The 24097-nt window shown below is 36.5% G+C and overlaps 1 protein-coding gene across 4 annotated transcripts in view; it reads right to left on the bottom strand.

Annotated features, from left to right (window-relative positions):
• Window positions 1–24097, bottom strand: part of CDH12 (cadherin 12) — a 403417-nt gene that overhangs the window by 263459 nt on the left and 115861 nt on the right. For 2 of the 4 annotated variants that reach the window (XM_024122919.1, XM_024122920.2), the window contains one exon: window positions 10047–10463. In XM_024122919.1, coding sequence (XP_023978687.1) covers window positions 10047–10277 — 231 coding nt within the window. In that variant the 5' untranslated portion in view covers window positions 10278–10463. Of the gene's footprint in view, window positions 1–10046; window positions 10464–24097 lie in introns of those variants that run through there. The other 2 variants (XM_007107776.3, XM_007107777.2) reach the window with 2 other exon arrangements.

A 24097-nucleotide genomic window follows, 5' to 3' on the forward strand; every position in this document is an offset into this window, starting at 1 on the left:
TTTGTAGTGAGGTGGATGGACCTAGAGTCTGTCATACAGAGTGAAGTAAGTCAGAAAGAGAAAAACCAATATCGTATGCTAACACATATATATATGGAATCTAAAAAAAAAAATGGTTCTCAAGAACCTAGTGTTAGGACAGGAATAAAGACGCAGACGTAGAGAATGGACTTAAGGACATGGGGTGGGGGAAGGGTAAGCTGGGACAAAGTGAAAGAGTGGCATGGACTTATATACACTACCAAATGTAAAATAGATAGTTACTGGGAAGCAGCTGCATAGCACAGAGAGGTCAGCTCCATGCTTTGGGTCCACCTAGAGGGGTGGGATAGGGAGGATGGGAGGGAGACACAAGAGGGAGGAGATATGGGGATATATGTTTATGTACAGCTGATTCACTTTGTTATAAAGCAGAAAGTAACACACCATTGGAAAGCAATTATACCTCAATAAAGATGTTAAAAAAAAATAAAGTATACAAATCCCATAAAACAACAACAGAAAAAAGAAATAATGAGAATGAGTATGCATTAAAAGTCTACTCTATAGTGGTTATGTTGATATATGCTATATAGTAAATCTCCTTTATGCAATCTCTATGGGAAATTCCAGGAGTAGAAAACATATGCTTCCATAATAGTAATTTCATATGTTAGTTGTACTGATTAAATGTCAGTAGCAATAAATGTTGGCCTCACAAACAACGAAACATATATAGATAGTACTTCCTATGACAGTGGTCTCACTTTTTTCAGAGTCAAGAGAAAGGAATTTTTCTCAGATATCTGTTATGTTTAAAGCGTATCCAAAGAACCCGTCTATATTACAAGTGTAGGTCTGAGTGGCATAACTGTGGCATAAATTCATCAATTCAATATTTTTGGAAGATGAGAACATTAAATTTGAAATCTTTATCATTCAGGTCACTTTGTACTTGCTTTTTCTGTTATCTTTTCATACAGGTGGCCTTTCCCAGGGTACTTCTCTAATCATTCCATTGGGCCCCACTTCTTATCATCTGGTATAATATGTAAGTGGTAGTGGTTCATCAGTGTTAGCCAACAGAGAGCAATGTTTTCCAAAGAATCCAACGAACTTTCTTTTAACTAATGTTTCACCGAAAAAATTTTGGAAACACACATACACATAAACACACACACACACACATACACAGAGTGATCTGTACTGTGAAGTCTGTGACAAGTGCATCTGGGTTATTCCTGGTGACAGCATAATCTGGGTATATGATGTTCCACTATGTTCTTAGTCATGTGGATTGACACATGTGAGCTTTCATGTGGATAATTATTATAAGACCTGGAAATTAGAATCAAAGCCTCTGAACTCTTTATCTTAGCTTTTAAGTAACTACTCAGGCAAATCCCTAAATAATATAGAGAAGTGGTCAGAAGAAAAGGAAGGACTGAAAGATAATTAGAGGTAAGGTGGAAAAACAGCAGGAGGAGGAGAAGAGGAGGAGAAGAAAGAAGGAGAAAAAGAAATGAGTGCTCAAATCTTAAAGCTGTCCATGTTATTTTTGAAATGTTGTTTTTAATGATTCATATATTGATTTAAAGATAGTTGAATTTCACTCAAGGCCCTGCCAATTCAATTAAAATAATCCCATTAGACCTTTATGGCACAGCTATTATGAAACAACTAGCATGCTCGAAGCAAGAAATAAATTGGAAAGGAGAGAGAAGAACTGGCATACAATGGGCATCGACTATTTGACAAGAACTTTAGCATACTGTGTTATTTATTTGCTCAAATTCTATTTCAGCGATTTTCCTTTTAGATATATTGCTGTCTAATCATACCCCAAAATGATTATTTCAAAGACAGCCTCACGTATTGAGAGAAACTATAAAACTCAGGGATATGTTTAAGAACCAAGGTGTGTAATAAAATATCAGGCATATTAATGGTTTATTCTGATGTTTTGCTACAGAAAGAGCAGGTAGCCAAAGATGCTTTGATTAGCAACAAGGTCAATCCATTTGGCAGCAAAATGGATTAGAAACAAGACCTTGATTTAGGGCACTTGAATATACTGCAAAGGTTCTCAGATATGTAAGTGAGGCAGGAGTCAACAGGATGCATAAGGTTTTAAATCTTGTATGAAGATTGAGCTGGTGTGATGAACCTTGAATCTCAAATGAACAGGAATTACTCTGATATTGAAAGCTCACACTTTAGGAGTAAACTGAACCATGAAAAACACATTATGGGCTTTTCAAAAAGCTATGTGACTCATGAACCAAAGAGAGAGAGAGAAAAAGAAAGAAAGAAAGAAAGAAAGAAAGAAAGAAAGAGAGAGAGAGAGAGAAAGAATGAAAGAAAGAGAAAGAAAGAAAGAAAAAGAGAAAGAAAGAAAGAGAAAGAAAGAAAGAAAGAGAGAGAGAGAGAGAAAGAATGAAAGAAAGAGAAAGAAAGAAAGAAAAAGAAAGAAAGAAAGAAAGAGAAAGAAAGAAAGAAAAAGAAAGAAAAAAGAAAGAAAGAAAGAATGGAAGGAAGAAAGAAAGAATGGAAGGCGAAGGGAGAAGGGAGAAAGGGAGAGAGAAAGAAAGAAAGATGTTAAGCCATGAAAATAACTTATAAATGTGTTGGTATAACTTTATGATACAATCTGCATTTTTATTGGATGCAAAGAGATATGTACATGAGTCAAAATATCATATCAATATTGTGTTAATTTAGAAGAATTTCCAGATAGGCAAATAATTTTGCAGTGCAGTTATAGCCATTTTAATATGCTATTATACTATCTCTATTTTTCTTCCTTTCTTATTTTATTTTTTTACTAATCCAAAACAAATTCTACATATACTTATTTAAAAAATGAAATTCTACTGCTACTGCCTTGACTTTTGTGTATATATATATATACACACACACACACACACGTGAATACACACATACACACACTTGCAGGCATACCTTGTTTTATTGCATTTCACATTATGGTGCTTCTCAGATATTACACTTTTTACAGACTGAAGTTTTATGGCAACCCTGTGTCCAGCAAGTCTATCGGCGCCATTTTTTCCAACCACATTTGCTCACTTCCTGCCACTGGATCACATTTTGGTAATTCTCCCAATATTTCAAACTTCTTTGTTATTATTATATTTTTATGGTGATATGATCAGTGATCTTTGATGTTACTACTACGACTTGCTGAAGCTAAGATGACGGTTAGTTAGCATCTTTTAGCAATAAAGTTTTTTTAAATTAAGGTATGCACATTGCTGTTTCAGACATAATTCTATTGCACACTTAATAGACTACATACAGTGCAAACTTTTATATGCTCCGGGAAACCAAAAACTGTGTGTGACTCACTTGATTGCAATGTTTCCTTTATCCCTGTGGTCTGGAACTGAAGCTGAAATATCGCCGAGGTGCATATCTTTTTATTGGTATGTCTCTTTGGAACATTAGTGTTTGTAGTTCCATCCTGTTTTTTTTTTTTTTTTTTTTTTTTGTGGTACGCGGGCCTCTCACTGTCGTGGCCTCTCCCGTTGCGGAGCACAGGCTCCGGACGCGCAGGCCCAGTGGCCATGACTCACGGGCCCAGCCGCTCCGCGGCATGTGGGATCCTCCCGGACCGGGGCAAGAACCCACGTCCCCTGCATCGGCAGGCGGACTCTCAACCACTGCGCCACCAGGGAAGCCCTGGACTTCTTTTTTAGTACTCTTCTATCTATTCCATCACAATGACTCCCTCAAAAAACTTCAATAATGAATTGATGCAGTGACCTACACCTTCTCCTCCTTTCTTAGGGTTTCTTGCTGGTGAGGAGAATCACACATTGCTGATTAGTTCTACCACAAGAAAATATTTTAAAAAGTCATTTCCCTTAAGTCATATATATGCATCCTATTGGTTTTGTTTCTCTGGAAAATATTAATAGAATCCCTATCAGATCAAACCAGCATACACCAATCAATTTCACCTACACTTTTGAAATGTCATCTACAGGCTGTACCCATCCCTTTCTTCTTTCTTCAGACCCTAGAGAAAACGACTAAAATCACTTTGAGTAAGTTTACCTCTGGCTCACTAAATGACAAAATCAGTAGAGGTGTTCCAGTCATTGTTTAACTAGACCTGTGGAGCTTGACATTATTTGTCATTTCTTATTCTTAAAATTTTATTTTATTTTACTTTCCATAAAACTCTTACATGTTTGTCTTTTACTTCTTATTAATTAGATCTATCTATTCTTCATCTGCTTTGCAGTTAAAAATCAGCGTTCTCATATCTTCTCTGTAATTTTTCCTAGCTTGTTACCCACTTATGTGATTTTGACCACCATCTGTATACCAATTACTCCTGATCCTGTATCTCTACCATAGGATATTCTGTGAACTCTAGATTAATGTATGTAAATATCTGTGAGATACTTCACCTGGACACTTCTAAGCAACTCTGGATATATAATGTCTAGCAGTGATCCTTTTATTTCTTACTCTAAAACCAAATCTATACAGAATACCAGCAAAACAGAAGCCAGGAATCTGCATCATTTCCCTTCTCCCTCTCATTCTCTACATATGATTATCCACTCGTTATTTGTCTCATCCTTTATATTCTCTTGACCAATGGATCTTGGAATCTTCTATTGTCTACCTTTCAAATGTCCAACTCTAATATCCCGTTTCCTTTATTACTTCCGAGACAATCCTACTGTAACCTTCTCCTTCATATGCTCCTTATCTCCATGTCTGTTTTTCTGTCTCCAAGTCCTTCAAATGGATCTCTGAGTAATCATTCTAGAACTGTAATTCTGTCCATGAGAATCCTCAACCAAAATACTATGGATCCTGATGCCTTTAAGAACAAATAATACTGTAATGTACAGCATGGTGACTACACTTAATAATACTGTATTCATATTTGAAGGTTGCTAAGACAGTAAATCTTAAAAGTCCTCATCACAAGAAAAAAAAAATTGTAACTGTGTGGTGATATATGTTAACTAGGCTTATTGGAGTGACCATCTCACAACGTATACAAATGTCGATCGTTACATTGTACACCTGAAACTGCTATTCTATGTCAATTATATCTCAATTTAAAAAAATTAAAAGAACAAATGTTACTGATCTTGGTACCAGACTTGAGCCTCTGCACTTTCTCTCTTTACCTACTCTGAAATGTTGTTTTCACACTCTCTGACTATATTGAAATACGGTTATCGAGGCTCACCTAGCACTTTCAAGCCTCAGTACTTAAAAAAACTTTTCCTCAGACTATCTTTTCTGAAAAAATAAAGTCATCCTTCAAGACTCATCTCAGGTGCTTCATCATCTGTGAAGCTTTCCTTGAATTCCTCCATCTTCTAGGCGTAGTCATAGACCTTCCTTTGTCTCCACAGCTCCTCATAGGGTCTTTGTCACAGTATTAAAATTAATTGTTGTATTAAAATTATTGTTCACTCCTAGAATGCTTATAGGACAATAAAATGTGATATTTTCTGGTGCAATGAAACTAAATTACCCCGCTCTACCCGGCTTAAAATCCCAGTTTCAGTATTTATTGGGTGTTGGGCCATAGGAAGTTATTTAACTTTCTGTGCCTCACTTTTCTGGTGTATAAAATGGGGCTACTAATAATCTTCCTCCTAGTGCTGTTGTGAAGACTACATAGATTTTGGTAAGTAAAGGGTTTAAAATCCTGCCTTACGATGCTCAATAAAGCTTACCTGTTATAATTGCAATCTAAAGACATTCATACTTAAATTTATCCCCACAAGGCTTAATGCTTTCTGAAATTGTAATGCATTCTCAATGAAAAATGTTAACTAAAGAAATGTCTCTGAAATTAGGGTTTAGATACGCTTCAATTCTTAATCTTTCTGCCATTTTAAACACTTTCGACTTAAGAATTGCTGCTAACAAAGATCATCTGAAGTGACAACTCAATTTTCTAAATTATTATTTGAAGATGAGATGGGTAGCATTCTCTTGATACATAGCTTTGAGGCTATGACATAACTTAGTATTATACAGACAAAGGCACCCAGTTATATTTGTTGGTATAAGCAACTTACTCTGTGTGTGTGTGTGTTTGTGTGTGTGTGTGTGTGTGTAAGCAAATGTGCACGTGTGTGTGTCTTTAATAATAATTTTTTGAGGTGACTTTGAGCAACAGGTAATGAATGAATTTAAAATGTTTGCTGATCAAATTAATTTCTGTGTTGCTCTGCAGTACGGCACCTTACACGTGTCCAAGTGTTGTAGTAAATCCATAATGTCTATTTGAGAAAAGCATTGGTTTTACCTCTCGACACCCTTGGGATGTATTTGTATATAAAATAATATTCATTATAAGCAACACCAAGGTTTGGTCTTTCTTGAAACGATGTCAACAATAACACCTGCTCCTTTTAAATATTAAATATAACAGTGTTGGGGCTAATATCTATTAAGCCACTCAACCACCCCCCTTTAATTTCTACGGGAAGAAATTCTTTTATATTTGAAGGTAGGGAAATTGCTTTTTTCTCTCAATAAGTGGAGTTTCCAATAATGGGAACTCTACAAATTAATACTTTCCATGTATGTTCTTGCTGAAAAGAAACATACGTTAAATTTGAAGCTCACTTAGAATAGTACAGTTGACCATTGTGCTTGACACTTGTGCACTCCCTTGACACAGAGTTCTATATTATTTATACTACCTTGCTTTACTATGAACTGTCTCAAAGCCTTTCCAGAAAAAAGCAGGAGCACAAATATATTTATATGTTTACACACATATTTATAATGCTTGAATTGGTCCCAATGTTATCATATCACTATTCCCACATCTACAATCATCAAGACAGAGTTAATTAAACTTTAATTAGTTTCCATGTGGAAAGGAAATCTTGGCAACTGTTGTTTCATTTGCATTAGAAACATACATTGCCTGAGAACCATGGGTTTTCATTATACTTTACAAATGGGGAACCATGTGTCTATGAAAATAATATTTTAATTTCATAATAGGCTAGATCTTAGACCTTTTTAATCTATTTATAAATACTAATTCATCTCTTAAATGATTTGGATGAATTCCATACTGTCATAGCAATTATAAAAATAGAATTCAAGGCTATCAAACAAAACTTGCATAAGCAGCTCCTAGATCCTTTTAATCATGTCCATTGGGATGTGAAATTCTACACTAGCTAGGATAGATTAAAAGTCAATTTCATTAAATTTTCAACAAAATGTCCACTTTCTCACCTCAAATTCTGGCAAGTAAAGTCTATGGATCTGCTTTAGTCAAAACCAGAGAATGGCTTCCCAGCAGACATTTGCCCGGAATCTCAATGCGATGTCCAGCTTCCATCACAAGCAGAGTTGATATAACTAACACCCAGGAGTCAGAGTTCTAGAGCTATGCTACCTCTTCATTTGTCTTGGATGTGAAAACTCAATCCTTATGCAAAATTAGCTCACAAGAAATGAGTGCACCAGGACAACATGAAATTATCTCACCATAGAAAAGTTTAGTGATTTTTTTATATTCTGTGATCACATAGAGGAATCATATAAGCAGAAACTATGTACGGTAACATCAGGGGACATCCATGCTTTGGAGTGCTTTCCTCAAAAGTTTCTAAGGCCCGTCTTGTGCCGAGGGCTATTTGTGGAGCAATGCCATCTGAGTGGGGTGCCCTGGGATGGATTGGAATTGCTTGGGCCTCAGTAGACATTTCTCTCCTTTAAGGGTCTCTCTGACTTTCTGCTCAATTTTGGGATTCACCAGGTACCATATGGACCTCAGGACTTCCACCTAGGGAGTTGTCCCAGGGCCACAAGACCAGGCCCTGATTTCTAGTAGATGGCCTTTCAAGGATATTACTCCTGCTAAAAGGCACTGTATATTTTTTGCAAGATCACTAAAAATTGGACTGCCAGAATGGTACTCAAAGACTGATTTGATATGACTCAAATTTTATATATAGATAGGTACCCCACAGAAAATAAATTTGCTCAGGGTCCATACACGGTAGTGTAATAAGGAAGAACAAATCTGACTCCATATTAGATCTGTTTCTTTTACCTTTGTGCTCTGTTGCCTATGCTTAGTCATAATGGCTCTGTACCTTTTGTAAAAGAATGTTGCCTATAGCTTGAAATATACAGGATAACCTATTCTCAAGACTCTGACCTTTAAGAGTCCATTCATGTAGAGATAAAAAGTTGCAGAACAGAGAATAACTTTTGTCTTGTTGGAGGTTTACAGGAACATCCTGACCTGACCTATGTGGACAGCTGCAAGAACAAAGGATTCCGACACCAAGAAGTTTGCAACAACTAACCACACCCCTCCCTCACCTTGCCTTAAAAGTGCTTTGCTGAAATCCTTCAGGGAGCTCAGGGTTTTGGGGGCAGGAGCCACCCATCTGCTTGTATCGCCCTGCAATAAACCTTTCTCTGCTCCAACCTTTGATGTTTTGGTTTGTTTGGACTCAAGGTGCATCGGGCACATGAACTTGTGTTTGGTAACACTAGGGCAATGCTGGCTACATGTTCATTTTCAACAAGGTTCTATCTGAAGACCTTCCCCACTGTATTATTCAATATTTTAAAAATAAATTTCCAAAAGGTAAATTCTAAAATCATAGGGCAAAGAATTTAGATCTTGAATAGATTTGCTTCATTTGAGCCAGTATTAGAATCATAAGACTCATCATGTTTCTCATTAGTTTAGGTTTTCTGAAACCTCTAGAGACTTTAATATTCCAGAGACATTATCTTCTATATCAGCTTCCTAATACTCCTTCTACTATGGTTTTCCATTTCTATCTTTGGATTTATTTTAAACTCTCTTCAAACATAAATATTTTTATTAAAACCATAGAAAAATCTTTTAGAAAATTAAAAAATGGAAATAACAAAATCAAAATACATAAAATATTTATTTTTCTGGAAAATATTCTGGTATCATTGATAAGGTCTATCTATTATAGACATGAGTCAAAAATTTTATGTAAGAAAAATAGCAGTGAAACATAAATGTGCTGAAACAGATAGTTGCCATCAACTATTTTGTGAAAAAATTTTAATTTCTTTAAAATTACAATAAGATTAAAATTTGTGTATTGTGTTGAGATTTATGCGTACATATCTGGGTTCCAGCATTTATTACTTTGGCCATAAATAGCTTGTGAAGCCTATAATAATGGAATTATTTATAAAGTATAAGCAAGCCAAATCAAATATAGAGCTTCCTCAACTTACAATGGGGTTACATCCCAATAAACTCATTGTAAATTGAAAATATTGTAAGTCGAAATGCATTTAATACACCTATTCTTTATCATTACTTAGCCTAGACAGACTTAAACATTCTCAGAACACTTATATTAACCTACACTCAGGAAAAATCATCTAGCACAGAGCCTACTTTATAATCAAGTGTTGACTATCTCATGTAGTTTATTGAATATTGTACTAAAAGTGAAAAACAGAATGGTTATGCGGGTACAGAACGCATACTGTTTTCACGACATTGTAAAGTTAAAAAATCCTAAATCAAACCATTGTAAGTCTGAGACCATCTATACTCCAGAGCCACAATCTAAATGGTATATCATGTTTTTTAAGAGGGAGGGAAAGGGAGATATTCTGGTCATTCAAAGATACCAACAAAAATATAGAATATTTATACCTGCTGATTTTTCCTGTCTCTCGTTGGTAAACAATTCCAGAATGGCTATGACCAATACTGTGTTATAGTAACAGTTTTAATTTCATTTACACATATTAACTTCATGTCTTTGGCGAATAATGCCAAAAATAGGAACACAATATATATTAACTTCATTAAAATAACCAAGGAGGATGGAAGCAAAGAGGGATTAAATGATATTCCAAAGCTTACCTGGGCCATTGAGTCAGGAAGAGAAACCAGGTCTCTCAGATTTCAATTCCAGTGTTCTACTCACTGGTTTGTTCAACTCCTGTGAAAAACATCCATACACAATACACAATGCATAAGCCCCCTTGCTATCAAGTTGTTGTCAAAAGAAACACGCCATTACCTTTCCCACATACTGAGGCTCGGAGCCCATGTATTCCTCCAGCACAAAAAACTGATTCCATACCCAGCCACGTTTAACTCGTTGGAAATGTGATCGCTGCCCTGGCGGGTGGATAACATTCTCTCTTGGTTCTGTGGCTAAAGTCTGTTGCGGCTGAGGTTGAAGTGGTGTTAGGAGACCTCCATCAAACAGGACCCAGAGCAGCAGGGATAAACAGTTCCTTGTAAGCATTGGCAAAAGCTTTCCTACAGCAGAGTAATAAAAACTCCAGCACTTAATGCAGTATTGTGGAATCCAGGTTTGAGGTGTCTGTGGCCTCTACCACTTAGCTCTCTCTTTTATTGCAGAAATGATAATGCAGGCATTAATCCTTTTGATGAAAAGGCTTCTGCTATATTATATTCCATCTAAAGGGACCTATAAAACAGATTAACAAAGATACATTAAATTGATAGAATTACATGATGATAGTCATCAAAACTTTCATTATATCTGCCAACATTTAAAGAAACAGAGAGGAAAGTCTTTAAAAGAATTATATTGGTAAATGGTCACTGCTCTTTAACCTGTTAACTTGGATAGACATCTAAGTTTTTTTTTACAGACTTGAAAAGTATGAGTTACAATAAAGCAAAAGGTATATCATAAATAGAAGCAATCATTTTTTTAAATTTAATAATCATTTTAAGAATAAAACAGGGATCTCTATTTTTGTAATTGAAGTATAGTTGATTTACAATGTTTCAAGTGTACAGCAAAGTAATTCAGATATATAGATATATATATATATTTTTTTTTAGATTTTTTCCATTATAGGTTATTACAAGATACTGAATATAGTTCCCTGTGCAGTAGGTCCTTGTTGTTTATTTATCTTATATATAGTAGTGTGTATCTTTTAGTCCTGAATTCCCAATTCATCCTCGCCTTTCCCCTTTGGTAAGCATATGTTTGTTTTCTATGTCTGTGAGTCTATTTCTGTTTTGTAAATAAGTTCATTTGTATCACTTTCTTTATATTCCACATATGAGAGATATCATGTATTTGTTTTTCTCTGTCTGACTTAGTATGATAATCTTTAGGTCCATCCAAATGGCATTAGTGCTGCGAATGGCATTATTTCAGTCTTTTTTCATGGCTGAGTAATTTTCCATTGTATATATATTTATAAATACCACATCTTCTTTAACCATTCATCTGTCAATGGACACTTAGGTTGTTTCCATGTCTTGGCTATTGTAAATAGTGCTGCTGTGAACATTGGGGTGCAAGTATCTTTTTGTATTAGAGTTCTTTTCCAGGATCACTATTTTTAAAGTGAACTGAGAGTAGGATTTCACAAACGGCACAATTGACCTTTTGGGATGGAAAACTCTTTGTTGCTGGGGAGCCAGCATGTGCATTTTATGATTTCTAGCAGCACCCCCTTTCCTTTACTCAATAGATGACAGTAGCATCCTCTCTCACAGCCAGTTGTGACAACAAAAACATGTCTCCAGACATTGCCAAATAAATATTCCCTGGGAGGAGCAAAATAGGCCAAGATTGAGAACCACAGATTTAGAGAATAAGGAAAAAACAAAGCAGTTTTAAAAAAGCAAAAAAATTCCCTGAAGTTAGAGAATAGGAAGAATAAGACCATGCAAGAAAGAACAACATAAATTACTAAACGTAAATGATCTTACTAAGACGTAATTTATTGAGAAAATCTCAGATTGTTTTGTTTTTTTTTTTTTTTTTTTTTTTTTTTTTTTTTTTTTGTGGTATGCGGGCCTCCCTCTGCCGTGGCCTCTCCCGTTGCGGAGCACAGAGCCCCTAGATTTGTTTTATAAGGCTTTATTATAAGCTTTAAGTTAAAAAAAAAAAAAAATGTTTCTCTAGCCTTGGCATACTAGAAACACTGGATAAAAAGGAATTATTTTGTAGGTGGTGTGCAGCTCAGAGCAACCTTGGGTCGCTATCAGATGGACAACCTCTGCCCTGCATTTAGGTAAAATGAGCTTTGAACATCTCCTTACAACAAACACTTTTTTTCATTCGCTTATCTAAGGTTTGGGTGTTTACAAGGTACTAGGACATTTGTTAAACAGTAGATAAGATAACAGACACAATCCTTCCCTCTCTTAAATCAGAAATGGAAAATAAATAGTCATATAAAGAAATGAGGGCAAATTTACCAATGCTGTAAAAAAAAAAGAAAAAAAGAAAGCAAACAGAATATCCTGATGGCAAAACTTAAGTGACCAAAACGTAAGTTAGCAAAAGCCTGTTATAGATGCCAATTGCAGTGAGACCTAAAGGTGAGAGCAGATCTATGTTCTGTAAGCAGCATGGGAAAAATGTGGTTCCAGCCAGGGAAGTTTCATGCATTTGGCACTAGAGGCCCATTGCCCACAGCCTGGGAAGTTTCCAAGGGCCAAAAATGTTGGAGGCCAGAAATTATGTACAGCGCTTCCAAAACAAGAGAACTAAAATCAAAATCAATACATATTCAATCACACACCTATAAAACATTTTGGGCATTTTGTCAACCTGTCAGTTGCAATTTGGTTTAATGATTATTCAGTTACATACAATATAATAAAAAGTATAATGCATTCTTTGCAAATATTCAAATTTAAACATTTAATGTGGGAGCAATTCACTACGCTTGAGTTAAGATATGAGATGGGGAGGGTTAAAATTTATACTTTGAGAGCATCCTACAAGGACACTCCCAAAAGGAGAAATAAAGCACGACATATATTTTTTTCTGGCCTGAAGGGATGCACCTGTTAGCTACTAATAAAAACATAAACAGTATATATTTTATTGCACCTTTTCATTCTGGCAAAATAATGTTCATAAAAAGTTAACTTAGACTATATTGTGCAATATGCTAATCACTAGCCATATGTGTCTGTCTAGTAGAAACCTGGCAAGTTGATGTTGAGACGTGCTCTACTTTTCAATTATATACCACATTTCAAAAAACTAGTACCAAAAAAAATAATGTAAAATCCCACTATTGTTTCTATATTTATTAGTTGTTGACATGGTAATATTTTGGATATAGAATTTAAATAAATATAAGCTATTTAATTTGACCTATTTCTTTTTAATTTTTAATGTGTTTACTAAAACATTACAATTATAGATGCAGCTTGCATTTGTGATTTGCGTTATTTTCTACTGATTAGAACTGATTTAAACAATAGAGTTTAAATCACACCTGCAGTTTCTACTTAAGTAATGTATTCTTAACATTCAAAAATCGAATATCTAGCACAAGCTGTGTCACATTTGTGTGACAATATATTTGGGATGTCCGTGGATATTTGCAACTCTATGCAATAAGCCTCTGTAAAAATAATGCACATGTTTTCCTCATCTGTTTTCAAGTTTAAGTTACTAACACCAAAAACTAAAGTGTTTTAATTTCTTGGATTTTCCGCCTTGTCCATGTTTCTTCCCCTACTCATGTCAATCCTACTCCAGGCATATATACAGAACAGATGGGGAGATAAACATGAGTAGAAAAGATGGATGGCAGGAACTCTAACTTCCCAAACCTAGTCTATTATATATATAATTAGGTTGTATTTTTGCCTTTCTGTTCCATTGATTTTTTCTCCTCCATTTTTTGGGGGCATGAGTTATAAAAATTCAGATTTTAGTGAGCATTGATACCTAAAGTTATTTCTTTAAACAGTGTCTTTTTATTTTATATTAGAGATTTTTGATATTGTCCAGCTGGCTATATTTATCATCAGGACCATCACTATGAGTCCAGATACCCTTTCCCCTTGGAAGTGGAGGTGTCTGAAATCTGAGTTTTGATCTCCTTTTAGAGGAATCTTTCAGAAATTCTAGTTGGTCCATATCATCCCCCTTTTGTTACCTTAGAATGGGTGTTTGTGATGTGAAGAAGAATGTGAAAGTAACATAGAAAGTATGTTTTTTCATAAGCTAATTCCCCAGCACTGTAAAGATTCACGTCGCCAAAAATAACCCCTAAATGCAAAACATTGTCATGAGGCTGAAGTGAAGAGGAGCTACAGAAGAGTACGGTGTGGCAGAAGATCCCCCCATTTCCCTCACCTCGTGCCCACTTCTTGTTCTTTCCTTTGGTTCTCTCTGGACACATATTCTACTTAGCCTGCTGTGTTCTACTTTTTCATGCATTTTCCTCTTTCTCTTTCTCTAAATAGTCTGATCCTTACCCGTATCCCTGCCATCAAATTACTTTCTCCTTTTTGTTAAAATATGTTTTTATATTTACAGGAATATTTATGTATGAGTAGTTTATTTTGCTGATATTTTCATTAGAATGGTGATGGCCAGGGGTGACCTCACAGGTTCTGAAGATATGCACTTAATCTTATTCTTTGCCATGAATGCTGCTGTTTTAATATGAATTCTGCAGAAGGCAAAGCTTTTTAGGAACTCACATACCACATTGTAGTAGAAAGATCTATAATTAAAAATGTAAAGCCTTCTCACTTTATGCTGAGGATGTAACACACAGCACGATGACTGTAGTTAACACTGTATTGTACATCTGGAAGTTGCTAAGACAGTAGATCTTAAAAGCCAGGATTTTTATTATGATATTCATGAACTTAATAGGGCCTGCATGATCTACCTCTATACCATGCTAGACCCTTGCCATTCTCCCCTTCTCTCAAACCCTTTACTGATAAATAATATTATTATCAATAGTAATAATTTATATTACAGGTGTATTTGTATGATTATTTGTTCCACTTTTCTGAGTAGAGTGAACAGGGGCTAAGAGAGTAGCAATGATGTCTCTTTTGTCAGCTTTTCTCAGCTGTTCTGCTCCTGGCATCTACAACAGTGTATTGTAAGTACCAAAAAAGCATTTGTTAAGTTTGAGGGAATCAGTCATCGAATGATAATAGCCAACTTTTATTGAAAACTCACTATGTTTCACATAATGTTGTGTGTTCTGTACCAGTACAATTGCTCTGTGAAGGAGGTGTTATTATACCCATTTGACAGATAGAATGGAGGAATAGAGAAGTTAAATGACTTGACCATCGTCCACAGAGGAGTGCATAGCAGGCGGGTTTGAATCTGGGCACTCTGACACAAGAGCCCATCCCCTTGGATTCTGTTCGCCACTATCCCTGAATGAACGAATGCATAAATAGATGAGGGCATCAAGGCTTTCAGATCCCAGCAAGACAATGAATATGAGCTTGAAGACCTGAGTTCCAAATTCTTTTTCCAAAGCAAAGTAGTTTTTTCAATATTGGGCAGCATAAAGTTTCTTAGACTCATTTAGATCTTCTGTGAAATTAGAAGATTTGAAGCAATTAGGTCAATATAGTTCCTTTGAAGTCAGGAGGTTCAGGACTCCCAGCCCTCACCCACCAGGATGTAAAAAGAGACACATAATTCTAGGCAGAGACAGAAGAAAAGAAAAAAAAGCTATAATAGACATGGCCAGTGTGCTAATAGGACTGGATGGTGGCTGAAAATTCAGAAATGGCACAACAGCCCAGCTAATCCACCCAGCAAGGTGCTAGACACGCCAGGTGACCCAAAGCACAGAGAAGGTAAGGCACTTTCCAGCTGTCCAGCCTCTTCCCAGTTAGAATGAACTGGGGGTGCTGCGTTGGGGTCTGTCAGATGAGAGGGCAGCCAGTGGGACCTAAGTGATGACTCTGAATTTGGGGGTCACTCCCAGGCTTGGTATAGTTTTAAAAAATCATAATAAAAGAAATAAATGAAAAGATAGGCTTTGGAACAAGACAGATGTGAGGAATAATGTCTAATGACGTCATAGCATAGTTTTACACTAAGTAACTGTCTGTCAAGTAGCATTTGAATTGTGGGGACACCATCAACAATATTCTTATGTCTGTAGAGCTAAATACAAGAAGAAATTAAATATATGTTAATCTCATCACTCAATTAGAACGTGTACACACATGCATTTCCTAACTCATGTTATTGCCTTAGGATCCTAGAGTCCATTCCAACACTCTATAAAACTGTGGTGCTTCAGTGAACAGAGGAACAGATATTATTTTCAGTGCATAATGCTGCTCCCAGAAGATCCCAGCCTCCGGCCACAGTTGTCAGCCGGGGAGCTTTTAAAGTGTTATATCACAACAAAAGTAATGCAAGGAGATTGAAGGACTCCGGTTCTTAAGTAAAAGAGAAACAACTCCCTGAGGCATGAAATATAGCTGAAATTACAAGGAAAAATTATGAGGAGCCATCAACCTGGGTACGCTTGCCCCAGCACCAATGGTGCTGTTACAAGAGCAAGAACAGAGACTTGCTCTGAGGTGTCAGCACCCTATGGAAACATGGGAACTTTAAAGAAGACATATTTGTTACAAAGGACAGCACCAGAGATGCGTTTGACTCCATATACTGGATTTCGGGCACAGTGTTTAAAATTTTACATTTGTCTATTATTCCTAAATTTTGTGGAGCCGAAGTGGCTTTCCAAAGACTTTCCAAACCCAATGATGAGTCTCTGGAGCCACACATTGCTTTTAGGAGAAGGGATATTTTTAAAAATGGTCATATATCAAAGCAGGGGTTAGTTAGATGTGAAATACCCAGTGACAGCTTTTCCGTTAAATGTGTCTTTAGAACTGAGAGATACCGAAGGCTGTGGTTTCTGTAGTTACTTATTTAATTTTGGGTGTGTTTGTTTTTAAGAATAGCTCTTGAAAAGGGGTCTACTTTATATAAATTACACTGAAAGGGTCTCTCTTTGTTAGAAGATGTCTTACTAGGTTGACAGGTATGTTAATTATTACAAGTGGTTCTCTATTATGGGTAACATTCTAAGGCTAACTGCATATAGGATAACTCTTTAATGGCAACTATGCCTATGACATATGGAATAATTTTTCAAACGTACTTCTTAAATATTATATATATACATATATATGTATGTATATATATATATATGTATCTATATGAAGGTAGTTTTTGAAATACATTGGGGATGAGCAAATATCCCTACCACACCTCTCTTGGTCCTAGTAAGCCCACACCAAAAGGAAATTTTACACTCTCTCTGGTGCAGCAAAATCTTAACCCCAACTCTTCTATTTTACAAGCTTAACACTGAGAAGTATGGATGGTAAACCCACTTCCATTGTCTCTTAGAAGTTAAATAAAGATGCCTGAAGTGATAATTAATCTATGATCTTGATCTGTGGAATTCATTAATCCTTGCTGTCTGACTTACCCAGACCTATATATATATATATATATATATATATATATATATACACAAACACACACACACAGTAAATGATATGATACTGGTATCGTCAATAAGCTAAGAACAAATATCTGTGGGAGAAAAAAAAAAGAAACTCAACATGGGACATCTTTCCAGTATGGATGACAAGGAACACAATCTCTCTCCTTCCCTCTCTCAGAAGAAAGATTTGAGTACACATTTACATTCATGGTGTTATTTTTAACTGCATTGTTAGAACACCCTTGATGTGATGTTCTGAAAAAGGCAGTTTACTTCTTTGGTGTTCCTCTGCAAAATCAATAACAACAGTCTACTCATGAGAAATACATTAGACAAATCCCAACTGAGTGACATTCTATAAAATGCCTGAGCAGTACTTTTGAAAACTTTGAATGTCATCAAAAACAAGGAAAATCTTGGGAATTCCCTGGTGGTCCAGTGGTTTGGACTCTGAACTTCCACTTCAGGGGGCGCAGATTCAATCCCAGATTGGGGAACTAAGATCCCACAAGCCACGCAATGTGGCCAAATCAATAAATAAAGGCACGTCTTGTTTAAAAAAAAAAAAAAAGATGGAAAATCTGGAAAGTTGTCATAGCCAAGAGATACCTAAGGAAACATGAAAACTAAATGTAACAGATGGGATGCTGGAACAGAAAAAGGACATTAGGTAAGAGCTAAGAAAATCTGAATAAAGTATGGACTTTAGTTAATAATAATGTGTCAATATTCATTATTTAATTGTAACAACTGTATCACGCTAATGTAAGATATAATATCAGAGGTGCTGGATATATGTGAATTCTCTGTACTATTGTTTCAATTTTTCTGTAAATTTAAATGTGCTCAAAAATAAAGTTTACTTTAAAAAAAAAGAAGAGGAAAGCATGGGATTCAGTAACAAGGATATTTAACAAGAAGAAAGGCAAAGGGAATTTTCAGCACAATAATAGAGAGGAATTTTAGGAAGAAAACTGTATATAGGCTCAGGGAGCACCAGTCCAGATTAAAGAGAAGAAGAATTCCAAGAGGTATAACACCAAGGAGGAGAAATTAATGAATTAAAACGAATGAATTACATAGTGTTTTTAAATGGCAGAGAAGAAATCCACACTTTGTTGGAAAGTGTGTTGATGAAATAATGGTTAATACATAGAAAAAAGAGGCAATTATTCATTCTTAGGAAATAAAGAAAAAATTACCAGAGATGTAACTCAATCATAATGTGATTATATTCAAGGATGAGACTACAATTTTTGAGGCATTTTGACCTTACCTATTTACCACATAAAACAACACCCTGATGCAAATATTCACTAGAAATTTTTGTTTACAAAGCTTCAGTAGAAAACCAGTTCTTAATAGATTGAAACCACTTTTGTAAATTAAGAAATTGTGATTAAATAAATGAGACTTTTAAATACTTTAACATAAAAACGGCTGAGATTTCGTTACCTGGAGGCTTGGCTAATGGCTAAAAAATTGTACAACCTACTTTCTACCAGACACAGGAGAAATTTACAGAGTAAGGGGGCAAAATTGGGAGAAAAAGAACTTTTTTAGAGTTCTATTCAGAGACTGCCTTGTAAATGATGGACATCTTAGTAATAGTAGTAATTCAAGAGCTGAAAGCCACAGGATCTCCATTTTTATTACCACTTTCACGATGCCAGGAAGAAGGATATCTTACATTGGAAAATAGTTTGGATTTTTATATTGAATTCGAATCCTGTAGCAAAAAAATAAGGGAAAAATGCTCTAGCTGTGATAGATTGCGGAAAGCTTACAGGAGGCCAGCCACAAGGGACTGATGGAGAGCTGCTTAGAAAATCTGCTTAGGGTAAGACTGGATTAAATCACAGTTCTAACAAAAGAGCCAAGATTATCTGAAGGATGTTAAACTTCATTACAACACTGAGTAGTCTTCCTGAATTCCTAGTTTTATGAGGCTAATCAGTACTGAAGGGAAAAAAGCAAATTATAATGTGTACATTTTGAGAACAAAACTAAATAGGGTGTAGGTACAATACTTCAGAATAGCACAGTGAGGGGTTCAGTAGAGACTCTTCAGAGCAAAACAGCAATTTTACTAAGAAAATTGTTTCATATATACTACCAAATGTAAAATGGATGGCTAGTGGGAAGCTGCTGCTTAGCACAGGGAGATTAGCTTGATGCTTTGTGACGACCTGGAGGGGTGGGATAGGGAGGGTGGGAGGGAGACGCAAGAGGGAGGGGATATGGGGACATGTGTATGCATATGGCTGATTCACTTTGTTGTACAGCAGAAACTGACACAACGTTGTAAGGCAATTATACTCTAATAAAGATTTTTAAAAAAAGAAAATACAGTTGAAAAAAATAAAAAAACAATCATTTAAAGTCGCTGGAAGTTGTCTTAAGCATATACAGCAAATGGAGAGACATTCATTCGAGGAAGTCTACTAAATCTTGGTAAGAACCGAAAGAGTCTGTGACATTGAGCCATGACCTGCTTTCTAAGATGATATTATTAAATTTATATGTCCCAGGTCTATGCTACAGAAGCCCTCTACTTTGGACAGGAGCAACTAAGAAGTTGGAGGCTCTTTACCCAGCTCCTAATCTCAAGATTGGGTTTCATCTTGGGAGGAAAAGGCTGGCAGTGGCGTTTCACATCTCTCCTCCCAAGTCCTGTGTTTCAGAAATGCTGTCTCAGGCAGGTGTGGTGGAAAGAATAAGACTTCCTTTCTCACTAGTTTCCATTCAGAGAGTGAAAGCTCTACTCCAGGCACACCTGGTTGTGAATAGAGGGGCCTGCCCTAGCTCACCTGTAGGGCAAAGTTTCTGCGTTTGTAGGGGCAAAATGAGAAGACCAGGGGTGGCTACCCCGTGTCACCACCATCACCAATGGCCACTCACAGCATGAGGATGGCACTACAGGAAGAGCAGGTCCTGGCTCCCAGCTCTGTTGCAGAGCTTCAGGTATCCTTCTCAAGAGAAAGGAAGGCCAAAAGGATAAAGAGCTCCAGGGCTGTGTTTGAGAGGACACACTTTATTTCTAACAGAATGCGAACTCCTTGTCCAAGAGTGCCGTTGACACAGTGGAGATCTTTGTGCAGCGCAATTAAAGATTTTGGTAAATCTATGATACGAACAGAATGGAAGAGCAGCCAGGAGTTTAACAGAACCAAGAAAAGGATAACCAAGAAGAGCCCTTTGGGCTCAGTCAACTCTAGGATTGGGAAGGCTGTGCACGTGTGCTAAGCTGTACTCACTCACTAGAGATCACTAACGGGAATGAAAGAGATGTGAAAGCACTCCCCAGCCTGCGGCCAGAACATCAACACGGGTCGGGGGCGGCGGGGAGGGGTCGTTTCACTGGCACAAGGAGCTTAAATACAACTTCATACCAAACACCAACTGAGCAATAATCTACTCTGACCAAGGGGTAACTCCTAGGAATCCAGACTTAAAAATTATACTCATCCCTTGCAGTCATGAAGAATGTGTGTATCCCCAGTACTATGCCCTCTCAGAAGTAATTAGAGATACAATCTTTAAGTACCAGTTCCCAACTAAACATGGAGCAAAAAATGCAAATTTATTACTCAGTAATAGCAGCCTACAAGTCACACAGATATCCAATGGTAGAGGGTAAAAATCTGACCAGCTGGGCTTCCCTGGTGGCGCAGTGGTTGAGAATCTGGCTGCCGATGCAGGGGACATGGGTTCGAGCCCTGGTCTGGGGGGATCCCACATGCCGCGGAGCAACTGGGCCCGTGAGCCACGGCTACTGAGCCTGCGCATCTGGAGCCTGTGCTCCGCAACGGGAGAGGCCACGGCGGTGAGAGGCCCGCGCACCGCGATGAAGAGTGGTCCCCACTTGCCACAACTAGAGAAAGCCCTCGCACAGAAACGAAGACCCAACACAGCAAAAATAATAAAATAAAATTAATAAACTCCTACTCCCAACATCTTCAAAAAAAAAAAAAAAAATCTGACCAGCTAAGGGGCTTAAGCACAGCCACTGACAAATAGGTGGCTTCTGCTGATGCAGGACCAATACCATATGTAGCCAGGTTAAAAGATCAACAAGAGAAGACAAACTTGAACAGAGGTCACACATTGTAGATGTAATATACATTTCCAAATAAATTCACCCAATTCACTACACAAATAAATGACCAAGCAAACAACAGCAAGAACGACCTCCAGGGGAGAGGATTGGAGGTTCAATAATCACTGCTGCTACAATATATTATTTATAAAGTCCGGTTTTCAACACTTACAAGACATGCAAAGAAACAGGAAAGTGTGACCCACATACTGGGAAATGAGCAGTCAGAGAAATTAGCCTTTGAAGGGGCCTCGGTGATGAACTTAGAATGCAAAGGGTTTAAAGTAACTATTGTAAACATGGGCTTCTGAGCTAACAGGTATCAACTTACAATGAAGACATACACACCCTGGGGGCCAATTTACAGGGTCTATCTTTGGCTCATTTACACAGCACCATGCAATGGAATATTATTTGGACTGAAAAGGAATACAGTACTAATACATGCTACAACTTTGATGAACATTGAAAACACTGAGCTAAAAGAAAGAAGCTAGCCACAAAAGACCACATATTGTATGAATTTCATTTATATGACATGTTCAGACTAGGCAAATACATGAAGACAGGGTAGATGAATTGGTTGCCCAGGGCTAGTACGTGGTGTGAAGAGTGAGGAGTAATTGCTAATGGGTTTGGGATTTCTTCCAGGTAGGACAAAAGTGACCTAAAATTAGATTGTGGTGATGCATAATTATATGACTATACCAATAAAACACTGAATTGTGTGTGAATTCTATGGTACGGAAATTATATCACAATACAACTGTTACCAACACACACATACACACACACACACACACACAAATGACCAAATGGTGGACTTCACACTCAAGATTTTGGACTGTAGTTAGGGCACCTGAAATTGTCTTTGTTTCTTGAAATAAACTGGATCAAGCAGGGTCACGATGCATGTGCTAATAGATTTTACATGATAGTGATCAGTGCCTACCTCAATACTCACATATGGCACATATTTGAGAATCTGCCCACTGATTTACCACTCATAGTACCTAAGGGTTTCATCATGACCACCTAAGCAGCATGTACATCCTCTAAATTTGTACAGAAATCATCTGTGCTGGAGATAGTCCCACATTTGTTTCATCAGTGCTGCTTCATGCTTCAATGGGAATCAAGAGACATGCTGTTAATGTATGATCTTCCAACACACAAAGTGCATTCCTTTCAAATATTACTGGAGGCATTGAACTTGTGTAAAAGAGGGGTTTGAATCCATGCCTTGACGTACTTGCTAGACTAAGCCTTGAAAGCACCTTCACAGATTCCCCACAGGAATCTGAACCCCTGTGAGCCAAAGAGCCCTTGGGTTGCAAAAATAAATACCATGCTACTCTTTACGGAGAACCACAAAGATTTAAATAATACCAATACTTAATGGAGTGAGGGGTTTTACTCACCAGAATTCCAGAGGGACTAAATCCAGGAAGAAAATGAGGCTAAGATTAGCACAAACTATATTTCTAAAAGGAACGACATAAGGAAGAAAGTAATGACTAAAGGACCATCATGACAGGGAGGGGACACCCTGGGGTAGAAGTAGGTGAGCATGAGGGATGGGGAAGGGGAGAGGGAGGAGACTTGGGGGCTGCGTGTTAATTTGGAGGGTTTTAATGGGCATAAGAAGGCATCAGGATGACCCAGCTACATATCAGTACAGATTTCAAGACACAAAAATAATTGAGGCTACAGAGCTATCAATTGGATTTCTAAACACCAAGAAAATATTTTGTCTTTCTCAAGTAAAAAAGTACTTGTATGTACTAACCAATTTGTAAAATGATTTTCTTATTTCTAAACCTTAAATGTAATACTAGAGAGGTTTTTCTTGTATATTATTGGAGGGATAATGAGGGATATGTTCAGGTCCATGAATCGATATTGGATTTTAATTTTTCAAGTAGAAAAATAGTGGGGTTGTAGAAGAAAAGGAAGAAGAGCTATTATAGGAAAAGAAAAACAGTAAGCAGCACACATTCTCTAATTCCATAATTCCAGACAATACTGAGATTGCACAAAGCTTGCAAGACTTCTTTTTCCCCTTAGAATTACCTCAAGTTCTTCTTTAACTCTTACAAAGTTAAAGTTAACTCTTTAAAGATAACTCTTTAAAGATAACTCTTCTTTATCTCATTACGAAGCTTCAAATGTGAGTCTCCATAACTCTTACATAACTCTCTTTAAAGTCTTATCCATATTGCTATGGCTTCTTTATCTATTATATGCCACATTATAATTTTTTCATTTATAAAACCCACTCTTTAAGTATATATATTTAAATTATAAATTACTGTATTACAGGGTTGATTTATTAAAATATCCCTGTATATCATGGTCCTCCTGATTTTCATATGCCACAGGACAGAAATGCTTTTCTTCTTTTGGGAACCACCCTATAATTTCACTTATTTAAATATATTTTATTTATAACTCAATTATTTAACCAGTTGACGGATACACATTATTTACCAAGGTACCAGCTGTGTCATGTGAAATTTATTTACTATAGAGTATTATTTCCAAATTATACCATTAATTTTGCTATAATATATAATTATTGATATTTAATTATGAAAATCACATATTCCCTTTGTACAACAATTTGAAAATACAGCATAAACATAAAATTAAAATTACTTATATTGAAACCTGGATTTTTGCTCATTTCTTCAGCATACAAATATTTTTTCA

This window comes from Physeter macrocephalus, chromosome 8, assembly GCF_002837175.3.
Source record: "Physeter macrocephalus isolate SW-GA chromosome 8, ASM283717v5, whole genome shotgun sequence".
Taxonomy (NCBI): Eukaryota; Metazoa; Chordata; class Mammalia; order Artiodactyla; family Physeteridae; genus Physeter; species Physeter macrocephalus.